The 17,007-nt window shown below is 54.4% G+C and overlaps 1 protein-coding gene across 5 annotated transcripts in view; it reads right to left on the reverse strand.

Moving 5' to 3' along the window:
* The window catches only part of ASTN2 (astrotactin 2), a 329,185-nt gene that overhangs the window by 91,645 nt on the left and 220,533 nt on the right, over nt 1–17,007 (reverse strand). For 4 of the 5 annotated variants that reach the window (XM_035342005.1, XM_035342004.1, XM_035342006.1 and 1 more), the window contains one exon: nt 8,144–8,409. In XM_035342005.1, coding sequence (XP_035197896.1) covers nt 8,144–8,409 — 266 coding nt within the window. Of the gene's footprint in view, nt 1–8,143; nt 8,410–13,710; nt 13,790–17,007 lie in introns of those variants that run through there. The other variant, XM_035342008.1, reaches the window with a different exon arrangement.

Below are 17,007 nucleotides of genomic sequence, written 5' to 3' on the forward strand. Positions count from 1 at the left end.
TGGTGATGGATGCATGAGGGATGTTTCACCCTGTTACAGGCTCTCGGAGTGTCCCTCCTGGTAATTCAGGGCTGGTGTAAAGGCACAGCGGTGCTCCAAGTATGCAGCCAAGGTAAGGCTCCATCGCACATCACCATATGAACAGCAAGTATGAGGCAACCTTGACCTTGAGATCTGACCAAATCCCACCAACGGGAGATGCCAAAGCCGACTGTGCTTTGCACTGATGCTGAAATGCAACCGTCAGGGCAAAGCGTGCACCCAGTAAGGGCGCGGAGATAGCTGGAACCAGGGAGGAAAAGCAACACCGCTCTCCAAACCCACTGCCACCATGTCACCGCTGCTTGTGCCTCTGCTCCAGCACATGCACACCACTGGTGCAAGCGTGCACAGGTGGCAAAGCAGCTCCTGGCCACACGGAGAGCCCTGGTGGGGTCCCAGCCATGTGCTGGGCACCTGCCAAGGCCAGCAGAGACACATCCCGGCCGGCCCCGCGCTCCCTCCATGCCACGGGCTGGGTTGGGTGCGCTGCGAGGGTGTTGTGGCTGCAGATGAATGCTGAAATTACTCAATTTTCAAATTAAATGAAGGTCCTAGGGGTCTTCCAAAATCCAAGCTCAATGTCCATTTGTCTCCTTAAATACAAGCAATGGGGTTTCGAGTCCATTTCCCCACTAGGAGCAGGATAAATCTCTCCTGCCCGCCACCCTCTAAGTGCTTCTGCAGCTGCTCTGCACGAGCCGTGGGGTTTTTGTGTGTTTGTTTGTCTGGGGGGAGGGAGAAGACAGCACAAAGCAGACAGACCTCGCTGCTGAAGGCGCCTGCCCCTGCCTCCCCCAGGTCCCGGTGCCGTGTTCGGGTGGGAGGGATGGGGACTGGGGCGTCCCCCACTCCTCCGGGTGCCTCCCCAGCTGGCTGCTTGCCTCACCTTCCCGCAGCCCATTCAGGGGACTGGGAGGCTTGCAGGATACACGAGCCCGCTGTCTCCTCTCGCCGGTGCCTCTCGGTGATTATCGAGGCGAGCTGGGCTCTTGGTCAATCACACAGCTGCACGGGGCTGAGAAGTCAGAGGAGCAAAAAGGCGAGAGTGATGATGCTGCAGGCTGCGCCTCCTTCCTCTCCCGGCTCGTGCTGGCTGGAGGCTGCAGGGGGGATTCTCCACCACGGGAAAGGAGAAAGGGAAACCCGCAGTGCTCTCCACCTCCCCCTGCTCACCGTGCTGCTGGACACGGGCTTCTCTGCGACAGGACTCAAGAGCTGCATCGGGGAGAAGTGTATTGCCCCTCCCGTGGGGTGAAGCTAGGCAGGAGCATCTCGATGCAGCAGTGAGGAGGAGGAAGGCCACCAGAACTGGCTCTCTGGCTGGGGTGATGTGCAGCTGTCCTCTCCTTTCGCTTTGGGACCTTCACTAGGGAAACCACGCAGGGCCACCAGGTCTCTCTTCTCTCCCGCTGTATGCCCTCAACAGCATCCAGACCTCAAAGTGCCCGGGGGCACTTTTTTCAGCTGAAAGGCACAAAATGGGCAGAGGCTCCTTGCTGCTGGGTCTGACCAGCCACGGACACACGTGTAGGTTTCTTCCACAATCCTGCAGTGAAGAATCTCCTCCAATTTCATCTGGACACGGCAGTGGAGGGATCATTGCTTTAACCACACTCTGGTGCTTGCACTGCTACAGGGCACTAGCGAAGCAGAAGAGATGTGGGCTGAGAGCGTTGATCAGCCGAAACATGATGCAGGTTCCAGGGAAACCACCTCACTCAGTCTTTTCACATCTCCTGAGCTCACGTTGTCAGCATTTGGACTGAGGAGCAGCTCTGTAATGGCAGCAGTGCCAGGAACCCCCCTGAGCTCATTTACCTTCACCAGCTGAGCAGGAGCAGTGGAAAGAAGACTCCAGCAGTCCCTGCTCCAGCAAGAGGCCCCTTCTCTGTGAAACCTTCCTCCCACAACCACAGTAGTCATGATGGCTGCAAAAAAAGCCATCCAACAACACTCTTCAAACGGTACCTGGGCTTCTGAACACATTTCCTTGACCCACACCTCTCCTTGCCTCCCTCCCCAGTAGCTTTGAGCTCCTGGGGCAGCTGAGATCTCCTTCCACAAATGTTTTCTTGGACAAAGCCTGAAATCACCGCGTGTCCTGGGATGGCAGCAGCAGCCTGGGACGTCCCTGCCCTAGCACCAGCACAGTCCCCAGGTACCAGTTTCTGTGCGAGCTCTCCAACAATGCTGTTAAGCCACCGAGGGAAGCAGGGGCACTCCCTCGCAAAGGCTCAGTCAGTAAACTGCACACCGGGAGGAGAAGAGCGGCCACCGGTCCCCAGCATCATCCTGCCCAGGGCACCCCATGGGCTCACCCAGCCCGATGCTGGGGGCGATGCTCGGGCAGGAGCGGGGTGACGTCTCCCCCGGCTCCACGTCTGCAGTGCCGGCAGCAGCAGTGCCAGGCGCTCGCTGGAGCTGGCTCACACGCATTTACGCTGCCAGGGGCTGACGAGAGGCTTTGAACTGCAGCCGTAAACCAAAACTCCCCCTGATCAGCCACAGCTGAGGTTTCCTGACACTTAGAGCACAAATGGCTTCGGAGGAGCATTCCCTGGGCAGCAGGAGGCAGAACCTGACTCCTGGAGCACTTCTAAGTTTCAGGTCCTTGCTTCAAAGCAAGGAGAAAATAGCCACCCCCAGCTACGTGGAAATAAAGAGCTTCCAGCTTAGTCCTCACAGGCAAAGCAATACATTTTCACCTAATCTTTCTCTTGGAAATGGTCAGTTTTAGCTGACATCAAACATGTATGCATACAAATAATAATAATAATAATAATAATAATAATAAAATCACAAATCAGCCCAAGGCAGACACTCAGCCTGGAAACTTAAATCCCAGCACTTAAAGTCTGGCAAGGTCATCAGAAACCGAGAACAAGGCCTTGTAGATGAGGCAGAGTGAGAAACTAAGCTGTGTTTCTGCAGTAGAGAATTCTTTTTCTTTATTTCAAGGTAGCTGTGTAGGCAAAATAAGGAGAAATGCTAAGTGGGGAAGTGGACAGGAGAAGGCCTCACTGTTCCAAACCAAGGTAGAAGCTTGAGAAAAAGAGGATGAGCAGTGTGGGAACAGTAAAACAAAGATCACAAGAAGCCACTAACAAACTATTCGACTTTCTGGGAAAATAGGGCTTGAAAGCACTGGAAAATAAATTAAAATTTGTAGAAAAAGTAGTCAAGTATTTAGGGCATCTAGTGTCTGAGGGGGCATGAAGAATACATCCAGAGAGGATGCAGGGAACTGTTGAGCTCCCCCTTCCCAAAAGTAAAAAGAACTAAAAAAATTTAAGGGAAAGAGGTTTTTAAAGAATTAGGAGTCACGAAGTCCAAAGGAAAACAGATACTCCCTGATGGGAGAGAAATGCTGAATAAAGTGCTAATGAGGTAAATATTAACTGTTTTACATCAAGAGGGTCATTGGGGAATTCAAGCAGCGTGTGACGCTGTGCTATGGAAATACGTATGTGTAATCGCGAATTAAATCGCGTTGCAATCGCGAATAAAATAGCTTCACAGAAGATCCTGTCTGAAGAAAATTGAGATGTTTTCTCACACCAGGCATCACATCCACATCTCTTTTGAACACCTCCAGGGATGGGGATTCCACCACCCCCCTGGGCAACCCGTTCCAATGCCTGACCACTCCTTCTGAGAAGAAATGTCCCCTAATTGTTTTAATTGTTGAAGAGTAGTGCTCTTTGGTCAATCCTTTGTTTTAATTGTTGAAAAGTAGGGGCATGACGTTTCCATGTTTCCACTCACCAGGGACATCGCCCAAAGTCAGGACTTTTCAGCTCTGATGGAGAGAGGCTTGGCAGCTCCATCAGCCAGTTCCCTCAGGACCCTGGGATTCACGTCACCAGGTCCCACAGACCTGTACCTGTTTAGGTTCATCAGGTGGCGTCAAACCTGCTCTTCACTTACAGCGGGTGGGACTTTGATCCCCCAGCCTCCATCTACGGGTTCAGGGAAAGGAAAGACTTGGGAAGCCCGTCTGCCAGTGCAGACGCAGGCAAAGAAGTTGCTGAGTACCTCAGCCTTCCCCATGGCTGTCGTTGCCAATGTTCCAGTGCCTGACTGCTCTTTCTTATCTATTATATACTATTAATATTATCTATAATCTATTATAGATCATTATTTTGTTAATATTTATTAATCAATTTAATAAATATTATTTAATCTATTTGCTAAATATCTGTTTTCTAATATCCAGCTGACATCACTGAGATTTACTACTTTGAAAATGAAAATTAATTCTGCTTTAAGAAGATACTTGAAAAATCAGTAAACCTGGGGGAAAACATGAATGGGGTGGGAATTAGAAAATGCTATTGTAAATATCTCAGCTATAGCTGAAGGACTAGAAAATAAGTTTGATAAGTTTGCAAAAATAGTACTCTATAATCAAATAGTATTAGAGTTGTTAATAACCTCATAAGGAGGAGCGTGCACTGTAATTAATACTAATTGCTGTGTATATGTAGATCAAATGGGACGAATTTGACTGATCTCAAAAATATTTGGAAAAAAAAACAACAACAACAAAAAACACAACAAGATCCTACATAGAGTAGCTCAAGATGACAATTCCTGGGGATTTAGAAACATCTGGGAGAAACTAACTTCGTGGTTACCTGACCAGAATTGGCTCAAACAACCATTTGTTGGTACTGTAATAATAACGGCACTGTGTATCTGTCATCCCCCGTGACGTCCGAAGAAGAATATTGCACCTTAACGTTGGAAAAACTCCAGAGTGCGGTATGTGAAGAGGTGCAAAGACAACAAGAGGAGTAAGAAAAGAAGAGGGGGGAATTGTGAGAAACTAAGCTGTGTTTTTGCAGTAGAGAATTCTTTTTCTTTATTCCAAGGTAGCTGTGTAGTCATAATAAGGAGAAATGCTAAGGTAGGTAAGTGGACAGGAGAAGGTCTCACTGTTCCAAAACAAGGTAGAAGCTTGAGAAAAAACAGGATGAGCAGTGTGGGAACAGTAAAACAAAGATCACAAGTTCTCAAAACAGAAGAAAGGAGAAATTAAAGGGTTGAATAAATAAAAATTGTACATAGATGGTATAGAGGAGCGTCGAGTAGCTTGGGAACCTGCAGTACTCAATGAGGAAATTGAGTACTACAATGAGGAAAAAGGGGAGGTGATCAGGCATCGGGTAATAGGGAATAAAAGGTTACGATGTGTTTACTAAAATACACTCCTGACTGACAGGACAGCCACCATTGCAATCGCGAATAAAATAGCTTCATGGAAGATCCTGTCTGAAGAAAATTATTTGAGATTTTTCTCACAGCAGTTGTAAATTTTAAACAGTGTGTGACTCCCTTTACTGAGGTAGGTGAAAAGACAACACCTACTGAAAACCATGGGCAACATTTCTTTACCTGCATCTTGCCGTATTTCTGAGGCTAGGTTTATCATAGAAAACCAACAGAACTTTATAGATGTGAGCATCCATATTGTTAACGACCTTTCCTTCCCTCTGGAATAACATATAACAATCTATCTGTACATACATGCAAAGAAAAAGATCTTTTTTTTTGTTTATCTCCCCTTCCCCCTTTATTTTTTTGGACTAGTATGAGAGAACTGGGACCTGACTGCAGTTCCTACAGGGTCAGCATCTGCTCTGCCAGTTATTATTCACAGAAGTGGGGAACAGCAGGCAGGAGAGCAGTGAGCAGGAGAGCCGTGAGCTGCGGATGATGCACTCGGAGGGAGGGACGTGGCCGGTGCTTGTGCGGTCGTGTCCCCAGACTGCCATCCTGACGTCCCCCCTCCCTGGACAAAGGGACCCTCCCGTGCTCCAAATTGCAGTGTCCAAGTGCTCACCCCAGACATCTGCAAATCTTGTTTATGCCACGGGCAAATGCCACACTGCCAGTGCCTGGGACCACCCCCAGACTCCAAAGCGATGCTGGAGAAGTCTCACCCTGCGGGCCTTACACCAGATACTGCTTGCAGCACAGACCCCTCGAGCACCCATTCTGCTGCACAGACCGAGGCAGCAATTGAAATCAACAGCTTCACGGCACGTTGGCAGGGGAAGCAGGCACACCTGCTGGGTCTCACCACGGAGGGGAAGGCTTCTCAGAGCGAATGGCCCTCTCCTGGTCTCTCTCTCCCTCCATAACCTGGCCACTGCCAGCTCCATCTCCTTGGGAGAGGCTGGGGAGGCTTTGCCCATCACACACCGCTGGCAGGAAGGCTCCAGCAGCCTGCCCCGTGCAGGCACCAACTGGAGGTTTGCTCAGCAGGGCTGCGAGCTCCTCCTGCAGCGATGGGCGGCAGCCACCAGGCACGAGGACCGGCCCTGCCTGGCCATGGGCAGGAGGGGAGCAGGGGGAGGAGAGGGTGAGAAATAAGTGTCCTGCATGAGGTGGATGGAGAGCAGGGTGAGAAGCAAGCTGCGGAGGAAGGGAAGGGGGAGCAGGTCTACACACAGCACCTGGCACAGCCGGGCTCTGTCGGGGACACCTCCATCGCTGGGCAGGTGCCAGGAGGAGGAGGGACACGGTTAACACAGCCCTCTGGAGGATGGCCGGGGCTCCTCTTGTTTGGCTGCTTCTTTGGGGTCTTGTTTGTTTGCCTGTTTGTTTGTTGTTTTCCCCAGCGCCTCGGCAAAAAGCACAATGCGGGCGGTCCTCCAGCTGCAGCCGATGGGACCAGCCCTCTGCTGAGCCCGGGGAGGAGGAGGAGGCTGCTGGAGAAAAGCAGGCTCTGGGTTCCCAGGACAAGGAGGCACCCCAGGACAAGGAAGAGGAGGAGGGAGGCACCTTCAAGGAGGAGGAGGGCCCTTTGCAGCTCTGGCAGGGTGGCATTGCCAGCAGGGCACAGGGCTGGTGGTCAGCAGGGTCAGTGTGGGTGCCCCAAGTCTGCTGGGCTCTGCAGGCTTTCACTGTTAGCCCCTTCCCCACTGCCTATCCTACCCCTCACCCCCCACGGGGTACTGCCATCCTGCTGCTGGCAGCCCCTCCTTCCTGCCTGAAGGAAACCAGCTCTCCCCCTGCTCTCCCTATAGGCAGGATGCTTGATCCCAGCACCACATAAAAGCAGGGCAACATCTACTGAGCATTTCCCAACGGGAACAGCAGACGGGTGAGGAAAGGGCACAGGCAGTGAATGGCACCTGGCTCTGGAGAAATCCCTGTTCTGTTTGCAGGGAGAAGGCAACAAACCCCTCTTGGCCGCGGGTGCAGCAGGGGTGGCGCCAAGCCAGGTCTCCACAGCTCTGGAAGGCAGTGAGGTAGGGCTGATGCCGGGCCTGGTGGTGAGACCTTCCCAAGGGAACGTGGGATGGGGGAAAGCAGAGGACAGAGAGGAGTGGGAAAAGCATGAGGACAGCAGAGTGGGAGAAAGGGCGTTTAGGGAAAACACGAAGGGGAGAGGAGCAAAATTACAGAAAGCAGGCATGGCTGCATGGAAGTACCAGGAAGATGAACAGATGGGAGAGCAGGAACGGGATCAAGGGGTACCCAAGGAGGGACAGTCCCCATAAGGGACCCGGGTGCCAGGAGAAGCGTGGCAGCTCTTTTGCCCATGGATCTGGGAGAGGGGGAGGCATCATTCTTGGTGGTCACACCTCCAGTTTGCCAGGATTGTTTCCAGACCTGCAGCCCTCTGTGTCCCACCCACAGCTGCTGTGTGCTGGCTCTCTCCCTGCATCTTAATCAAGTGCAGGCTCGGTGCTAATAAGTGACTTTAAGCAGGTCTGTCATTTCTGGGTTTGGGGTTAGGGGGCTGCAGGGGGTGTGGGGGGTTGCCGGGAACAGAGAAAGTGGGAAATAAATCTACAAACAATTAACACTGAAGTTTTCACAGGAGGGAGAGGAGCCCAGCCCCAGGAGAGGGTCACCTCCAGCTTTGCTGGTCCCTCCTGGAGTAACAGTGACCTCCTGTGGCTGCGGGCCTGTCCCGAGGGGCTGCTTATTCCCTCCGGCTGCACTCGTGCTTTCCCCATGAAACCCGCACACAAATCCACTGCCACCTTCCAGGGAAGTCAGCACTGACACGGAGGCAGAGGAAGATTTGGGAGGTGGCTCCAGCAGGCTCCCGGTGGTGGAGCTGGTCCATCACCGGCTCACTCACCTCCCTGGTGTCGTTGTCCTGGATCAGGGCGTACAGAGGCACCACGCGGTTGATCTCCAACAGAACTGGCGTGGGGCTGAGCTGCTCCTTGCCTGGGTGCCGGCACAAGTGGCAGGTGGATGGGCAGCGCCCCTTCTCCTCGCAGCGGATCTCCACGCCGGAGATGAGGTGGTCATCAGAAAGCATCTGTGCAGTCAGCAGGCCCGAGAGATAGGTGATGAATGGCATGGATTTCAATTCCTTCTTGTTCCCGAGCTCGGTTGTTTCTGGTTTAGAGAGAGGGAAGAAAATAAATAGGATTAAAGAAATCTCAGCACGGTCCTTTCCCCCAAAGCCAAACTTCGTTGGAGCCAGGATAAATGCAGCTGCTGAAGGTGTGGGCCAGGTGGGAGCAGGAAACCAGAAAGGTCAAAGAGAGAAGGAGAAAAACCAGGGCTTGCAGGTCACTGCCTGGGAGCGGGTCGAAAGTGGGAACATTTCCAGCCAAACCCTTCTAGAAGTGACTGTGTTCTCGTTCCTCTTTTATTTGCAATTTGCATCTTCACTTTCTGTGCTTTGCAATGGAACAAAACCACCCAAGTGCATCTTCCCTGCCAGGAGAAACCTCTCCAAAGGGACACGTCAGGGACTGAGTGCCCTCACCCCACCCCGGCACCAGCCCTCCCAGTCCCCTTGCCCTTCGTCTGGGCAATGTGTTAGGAGGGGCACGGAGAGTGACCGGAGGAGGCAGGCAAGGGGATTCGGCGTGGGATGAAGCCCCGTGGCAGAGAGGCTCAGTGACAGAGCAGAACAATCTCACCACAGGGGGAACAGACGGGAGCATTTCCAACACCAAGCTGTCAAGACCCTGCTTTGAGGAAACATTCAGGACTTTGAAACCCATTGTGAAGCTTCCTGGTGGTCTGATCCACACGGAGAGAAACCCAGAAAGCCTGTCTTTTTTTCTGACTTGGCCCAAAAGATCACTGAGGTCCAGGAAAGGGCACCTGGAGGTACCCTGAGAAGAGAAGCCACGACTCCCATCTTCGTGCTGTATGCTGCTGATTTAACTCTTTGATTGGATCCCTCCTGTTGGGTTGACCGAAGAAGGAAGACCCAAGCTTCATGGCCTACAGAAGAGAAACCTTTCTTGTCCTGTGCCCAAACAGGGCTCACAACACTGCTCCAGATGGGGGACGGATGCTGCCTTCAGCAACAACTTCCCCATCCCGAGAAATTGCTGCAAAGGAACGAGTTTTGTCTCCGTGCCCTCGGCTTGCAGTGACATGCAGCTGATCTGGCAAGGCACTTGTCAATTAGAAATACAAATAAACACAGCATTCATTCATTCCTCTTGAAGCCCTTCAGGCTAGGGACAGCCCTTCCCCTTCTGCCAGGCTGTCAGGGAACACTTATGTGCGCGGGATCAAAGCTGTCACGGGAAGATGAGCAAATTCCAAGCAGCCCGTCTGCCAGCGGGATTAGGGGGACAGTTGCTAAGATAAATTAAAACAAGGCTGTGGCGGAGGTGTCTCTGTATCTCGGGAGACAATGGTATACACAGACATGGAAAAAGAGCCTCAGAGCTGGTTCCTGGAAAGATTATCTGCTGGGAGAGTGGCTCCAGGCAACGGCAAGCCTCGTAAGGGAAAGCCGTGACACTGCTAAACCGGGTGGCTCACGAAGAGGGAAGCTACAAGGCAAGGTTTGGGCCTCTGCTGGCCTCTGGGTCAGACTAACTCTTGTTGTACCACAGCCACGGAACGACACTTAGAGAAAGAGGAGAAAGAAGAAGGCGACAATGACCGTTCCAGGCTGCAAAGCTCGTTCAGCAGAGCTCAAGCAGTCACCTCTTGCACGGGAATGAAGTTTTGGAGTCAGGCGTAAAGGGAGAGCATGTATACATGACAGAAGAGAAAACGGAATCACTTCATCTCACGATGGGCAATGGGATCTGAAACCTTCCTTCCTGAGCCGGTGGCTTGCCAGCCCAGAATCACAGACCGCAGGCACCCAGGGGCTGGATCTGGCCTTAACATGGGCTATCGCTTAGCCAAGGCTTGGCTGCGGCTTGTTTCGAGGTGTGGCACACAGTTTCAGGCCTTTCTGACAATCAAGTGTCAACCCCCACCCAGGCTTCTACCAACAGCTGGAGGAGGACCTGAAGGCAGCCCAGGCTGGGTGGGCGGCACGGCCACGCTGCTGGAGCACGGCGTGGGGATGCTTCGTTTCAGGAGCATTTCTGGGCTCTCTGCTCCGGGCCTCTCTGCCTGCATCCCCTCTGCTTCGGAGCACGGGGCACGCAACGCGTATGTGCATAGTGCTTGTGGCCCCAGGGGCTCTTAGAGTACCAGTAAGTAGCATGGGGGGGATGGATAAGTGGGAAGAGCAACCTTTGCTGGTCCTCCTCAGCTGCCACCTCGGTTTGGAAGGAGCAAGCCAAGGTCAGAAAAGGCAAAATAAACCTCTGAACAAGGGTTCCTCTCTGCAGGACAGCTAACCCAGCTGGAATGGGAGCTCGTCCAGCACATCCTGCCCCTCCATCCACCTCGTTTATCCTCCACTGCCAGGAAAGGGCAGAGTGGACAGGAAAGGACAGGTGTAGAGTCCTGCACCTTGAAGGAACAACCAGACCTATCAGTGCAGGCTGGGGGACGACCTGCTGGAGAGGAGCTCGGCGGAGAAGGACCTGGGGGTCCTGGTGGACGACAGGTTGGCCATGAGCCAGCAGTGTGCCCTGGTGGCCAAGAGGGCCAAGGGGATCCTGGCGTGCATTAAAAGGAGCGTGGCCAGCAGGTCAAGGGAGGTGATCCTCCCCCTCTACTCTGCCCTGGGCAGGCCTCACCTGGAGTACTGTGTCCAGTTCTGGGCTCCCCGGTACAAAAAAGACAGGGATCTACTGGAAAGAGTGCAGCGGAGGGCCACAAAGATGATATGGGGCCTGGAGCATCTCCCCTGTGAGGAAAGGCTGAGAGACCTGGGTCTGTTCAGCCTGGAGAAGAGGAGACTGAGGGGGGATCTCATCAATGTGTACAAATATCTGAGGGGTGGGAGATAGAATGATGTGGCCAACCTCTTCTCAGTGGTTTGTGGGGATAGGACAAGGGGCAATGGCCGCAAGATAGAGCCCAGGAAGTTCCGCACCGACATGCGAAATAACTTTTTCATGGTGAGGGTGATGGAGCACTGGGACAGGCTGCCCAGGGAGGTTGTGGAGTCTCCTTCTCTGGAGATATTCAAAGCCCGTATGGACACCTACCTGGGCAGCCTGCTCTGAGGAACCTGCTTTGGCAGGGGGGTTGGACCCGATGATCTTCTGAGGTCCCTTCCAACCCCTACAGTTCTGTGACACTGATGGCAGGGCGGTGGAGGTGGTGGCTGGAAGAGCTCTCCAAAGGGACAGGCACGAAGGCGAGGGCTCCTCCTTCCTCCTGATGGAAACACAGGCTGGGCACAGCCATTAGCAGCAGCAGTCACCAAACAAAGCTGCACATGGGGAAGAGCAGAGGGCTGCAAATAAAATGAGGTGGAAAAGCAGCGGCTCATCGGGGAGGCTGCGTGTGCAGCACAGCTCCCCTCATCAGCCACCTCCTCAGCCACAGAAGATTGACCGTGGAGCCGGGTGACGGGTGGCAGACTTGTCAGCACGGCGGACTTCATAGGTAAGGTGGTAATGGGCGTCTGCATTTAATCCTCTTTATTGCAGCTGGAGCTCCAATCACTTTGGGGAAAGGAATTGCTTTGTAGATTGGGTTCCTGGGGACGTGAGGGGTTACTGCAGCCGAGGTTAACAGTTCAGTGTGCTGGAAACTAATTCACGGTGTTCCCTCGTACTGCAGGGGCTCTGGGTACAACTCCAAATGAGGAAAATGAAATAGGACATGGCTCAGCAGAGGGAGATGGGCTTCACTGCCAAATCGCCAGCTCTCATCCAGATGAGCACTTGGAAGCCATCAGCACTGGAGAGCAGATCCTGGTAGCTTTTGTGGAACGAGCTTTGGGGGCTTAAGTACAGTCCTAACAAAATAATCACCCCGCTCCTGCTATTTAAACCTATCTGAGAGCGCCAGCAGCGCAACCTGCTTGCGAGCCAGCTCCTCCGGGGCCGGGGAGAGGCGGCGTGGAGGAAGGGCTGCTCCTGGTGGACGTGCTCTGGGATGAAAGCGTCAGCCCCGGGTGTCTTCGGGCTGCACTTATCCCTCGAAAGCTGGTGATTTCCTTGATGGAGAGCATGCTGCCCTCTTCCTACCCACATCACTTGTCACTCGCAGCGACTCACAGAGGAGGTACTGAGATCTGAGAGATGTAATCCCCCAAATACACGAGCGTACTCCTGGACCTGCCACTGCCCCTTGGGCCAAGGGAGAGCCGAGGGGTCCCTGGGCCTCCCTCTCCCCTCTCTCAGAGGCAGGTTTGAGGGATTTGCTCTGCCGCCTGCACACACAGATCCTCTCCCCGGGGCAAACCTGACAGGGAACTGGAGAAGCCCCCCACACTCCTGGAGCCTTGCTCTGGCTTTTATTACCTCCTTGCTGCGGAGCGCTCACCAGCAATGAGACCCAGCTGACTGGCTGCTGCTGGGACTTACATACGCGTGGCCCAGCCCTGCTCCTGCTGAAGTCAAAGGAAGTTCGTGCCGTTGGATTGGAGAATCAGAACCAGACCCTGAAACGTAACGTTGCACTGCCATCGCCGGCTGCCAGTGAAGCCACCAGAAACACTCCTGTTGTCCTCACTGCAAGCTGGGCCAAGTCCAGCGCGAGTAAATTTAGCTTCATTGTTCAGGTCCTCGTTGCACAAGCCCCGTGCGCGGAGGGGTAACCTCCCAGAGCACGCCTCCCAAGCCTCTGCCTTGTTCTCAGGGAAAGGCTTTGCAGGTGACCGCTGCTGGGGAGCTCTGCAGAGCCCAGCCTGGCAGCCCGGCGAGGCTCGGCCACGGGGGCTGCAGCCGGAAGGGAGGACGGGGGAAATCCTTATCGGCCCTTGCATCTGAACGTGCTTTCGCTAATGCTGCTGGCGACCCAGTGAGTCCTGGCAACATCTGCTTGGAAGCACAGCACCGCGGATGTGGTTAGACGCATCACGGCAACTTGTGGGAGTTATTAGTTTGTTTGTTTGTCTGAAATATGTATTTAGAAAAAAAAAAAACACAACACAACAAATAAAATCACAGCCTTCCGCTCAGCGTCAAGCCTTGCGTAAGAAAGGAGGATGAGCAGCACGGGGCATGCAGAGGCACCAGTTGCCTGTCCCGGTGCACGGCTCTGTCTCCTTGCCCCACCAGGACTCAACAACCCCACAGCACGAGGCCACTGCCTGCAGTGAGCACGGTCCCTGCTCGGGACGCAGCGCTTACAGACGTGGGGAAAGGCTCGCAGCATTACCAGCTGCACCTCCTAGTGCTGGGACAGGAGGGAAGCATGGTAACGCTCCTCCTGTAACAACCACCAACAGAACACCTAACTGGAGAGCTGTTTGGTCTTGAGGGCTCCCGGGAGGCGATGGCTTTGCTCATGGTCCAGCCTTTCATACTGTGCCTTTTCCAAAAGATCCCAAATCATTCCAAAACCGGGAATCACTCCACTGACCACGAGTATGCAACCACATCAGGGCTAGGATGTGGTAGCTCTTCAACAGCACAAGAGCTTGGAACTAGAAGAGGAGGAGGCTCTCCGGCTGAAGCTGTGAGAGAATTTAAGGAACAGACCCAGGCAGGGACACCTCTGGGTTTACCCTACTGACACCCACAGCCTGATCAATTGGGACTAATTTAGGACCTGGGCTTTACATTTCCACACAAGGCAGAGGACATTCTGGTCCACCTTCCCCTTCTGCCTCCCTCCATCCCTGGCCACCAGCTAGGGATTTAGGTGGGGATTTATGGCCAAGACGGCTGCCGGTTTGTTATCCGGCAGAAAAACACCCCGTTTGTTTGCAAATCCATCGAAAGGGAGCGAGAAAGGAAATCAATCGGCGTGTTTGCCGGGGAATTTCTCTTGCAGTGAGCTATTGTCAGAGCAGCAGCCGACGGGGCCGTGCGGAGCTCGGCCGGCTCCATGGCTGCCTGCTGTGAGCGCTGGGCACGCGGCGCTGCGGGGAGGCGTGGGGCGATGGCGGGGGAACCCACTCGGGATGCGTGCGGCCACGTGCACGGGAAGCGCAGTGCCAGCCCCTGCTGCCACCCAGGACACACCGTAAGGGCCGAGGCACCGAGCAGCCAGCAACGCCTGTGTGTGGGGGGCTCATGCGCTGGCTGCAACACGCGGGAGCTCACCAAGGAACCGTGAGCAATGCCTCCATCCCTCGGTGTGGCATCCTGAGTGGGTGGCACGGGCAGCTTGGGGCTGGGCATCGCCACAGCCTGTCTGGCAGGGACATGGGACTCAAGCGCATCTCCTATGCCGGTCCTGGCGAGCAGAAGGGTGCCCGTGGAAGCCCCCCGGAGTGGTGTGGGCTCGGTGTGGCCGTGCCACCGGTGGGGCTGCGGGGGCAGTTGTGGCCGGCACGGTCCGTGAGGCCCTGCTGCCCTCTGGTGGCTCTCGGGCTGCAAAACGCTGCTCCGAGCCCTTCCAGCCCCCCGCCTCTCGCCCTTAGGGCAGCCCCACGCCCGGAGAGCTGCTCTGGCAGCCCCGGGAGCAGCCTCCTCCCTTTGGGGCTTCCCGACCCCTTCCCACCCAGCGCCCCGCTGCCTCCCTCTGCAGGCACCCCGCTCGCCGCCCCTGCTCTGCCCGCTGCCTGCAGCCGACTCACACCCCAGAGGAGATGTCTCGTAACACCATTAAGAACAGCCTTGCAAGTCCAGGGCATTCAGGGAAATAAAAAATTAAAAAAAAAACTCCAGGAGGGTTTTTAGAGCACACAAACAAACCTCTATAAAAGTAGGCAGCACAGGTTCCACTGGTGAGCTTGTTTTTGCAAGCCCCACAGAGCCCAGCACCATTCCCGCTGCCCGCACTGGCTCACGCCAAAGCCCTGCCCTGCTCACCACATCCTCAGCATCATCATGGTGCTTGGCCCCTGCCTCTGAGCCACTGCAGACCCCAAGGACAGCTCCGTGACCCCCAGATTGCTGCTGTTGTCTCCCATGGGCTGTTGGCTGCGTGTCCTCCCTGTCCTTCCTTGTCGCGGTGCAGGGTCCCCGTACCCTGACACACTGGTAACAGCATTGGCTCGTTGTTATCACCTCTAACCAAATCCACAGTGTCCTTTGTCTTTTCCCCAGGATGCATTAAAGGATTATTTCCTCACAGTGATCGTTTTCAGGTGTAGGACCTCACAAAATCCGCCAGACCACGCTGGTTCAATCCCAACGTCCACCTCGATTCCCTGTAAAATCCATCACTGAAAGAGCATCTCCCGGGGGACTCCCAGGGAGATTCACCCTTTGGCTCTTTATCCCTGAGCTCACTGGGGTGCAGCCCACCACAGCACGGGGCAAGGCAGGTCCTTCATCCAGGGTCAAGCCACCCTTCTGCACCACCCGGCAGAACAACTGCTGCAGTTCCCAAAGGGCTGGGCTGCCCTCGCTGTGCTCAGACCCACAACCGCGTCTGACCTGGACGCAGCGGTGATGCCCGGAGGTGGGAGCGAGCCCCACGTCCCCTCCCTGGGCACAGCCCACCCCAGGGACTCTGTGCTCAGCAGCTTCCCGCTGAGGTTTGTCGCGTGGAGCCTGAAGCACAGCACGAAATCAGGAGAACATAAATCTCACTCATTTTCCTTTGTGAGACAAGTCCAGATTTGCATCTGCTCTGTCTTCAAGTGCCTTTGCTGCCTGCATTGCTCTCTCTGCTGTTTCCTGGTCCTTGCTGGGGTCATCAAACCCCACGGAGGATGCACTGTGCCCTTCAGCGTGAGGTCTGGGCCCCACGGCTGCTGGCGCGGTGCAGGCTGTGCTGTCCTCCCTGCGCACATGGATGGATGAGCCCCACACAGGATTTGTGACAAATGTTTAAACTGAGAGCTCTCCTCTTCCACAGATGGAATTCCTCCATGCCACAGATCTCCACCTGTGCTCCCGCAGAGAAAGCCCCAAGCCTGGACATTTCCTGATCTGCTGCACTGCACCACCGGGTCACAGTAAAACTCATTTTCTGCTATCAGTGAAGCAGCCTGAAGACTCCTGAATGAAATTCGAGCTGGAGTGGGATGCGTGTTACCGATATTCCTCACACCAGCACGACCCTGCAAAATGCCAGCGCAGAGCCACGATCGGGTTGCTGAAATCCTGCCTCTGATTTCAGCCATCAGGGCCCATCTGATGGGGAGAAGAGCGATCTGATAGAAAGGTCAGAGGGACGACAAGGAGGAGGGAAGAAGCAGCAGGGAAATGACTGATTACATAATTAACGACTCTACTCATTAGTCCTGTGCCAGTGTGACAGAGCTGCCATCCTTTGCTACCTCCCATGTGTGAGAGGCGGAGAGGGATGAATCTGGGTGAGTGCACGTGCTGTGAGCACGTTAAAATCTGCAGAGCAAGAAGGTGGTGACAGGAGCAGCCTCCACGGTGGCTCTTCCCATCCCGTGTGTTTCAGGAAGGGTTGCAGAGCCAACCCCAGCGCGGTCACAGCCTGCACTTCCACTGGAGCACCCTGAGCTGCTAAAGGAAATGGCAGGAAAAGGTGGAGGGGCTGGGTGACAACTTTTACAGGAGGTCTCATAGAAAGATACAATGTGTTATCTTCTAGAAGTTTTCAATGCTTACGAAGAGCTTTAAATGGCAGCCTCCACCCTCACTAGTTAGCCCTGCAGGAAGCAGAAAGCTGAACATAAAGCTCTTGCATGAAGCTCCTAGGAGCACCCAGTGCCTGGTCTTGCTGAGGGCACCGTCCCACCGACCACCACGTTTCTATCACCAAACCACCAGGTGGACCAGGCCTGCT

Source organism: Oxyura jamaicensis, chromosome 17 (assembly GCF_011077185.1).
Source record: "Oxyura jamaicensis isolate SHBP4307 breed ruddy duck chromosome 17, BPBGC_Ojam_1.0, whole genome shotgun sequence".
NCBI lineage: Eukaryota > Metazoa > Chordata > Aves > Anseriformes > Anatidae > Oxyura > Oxyura jamaicensis.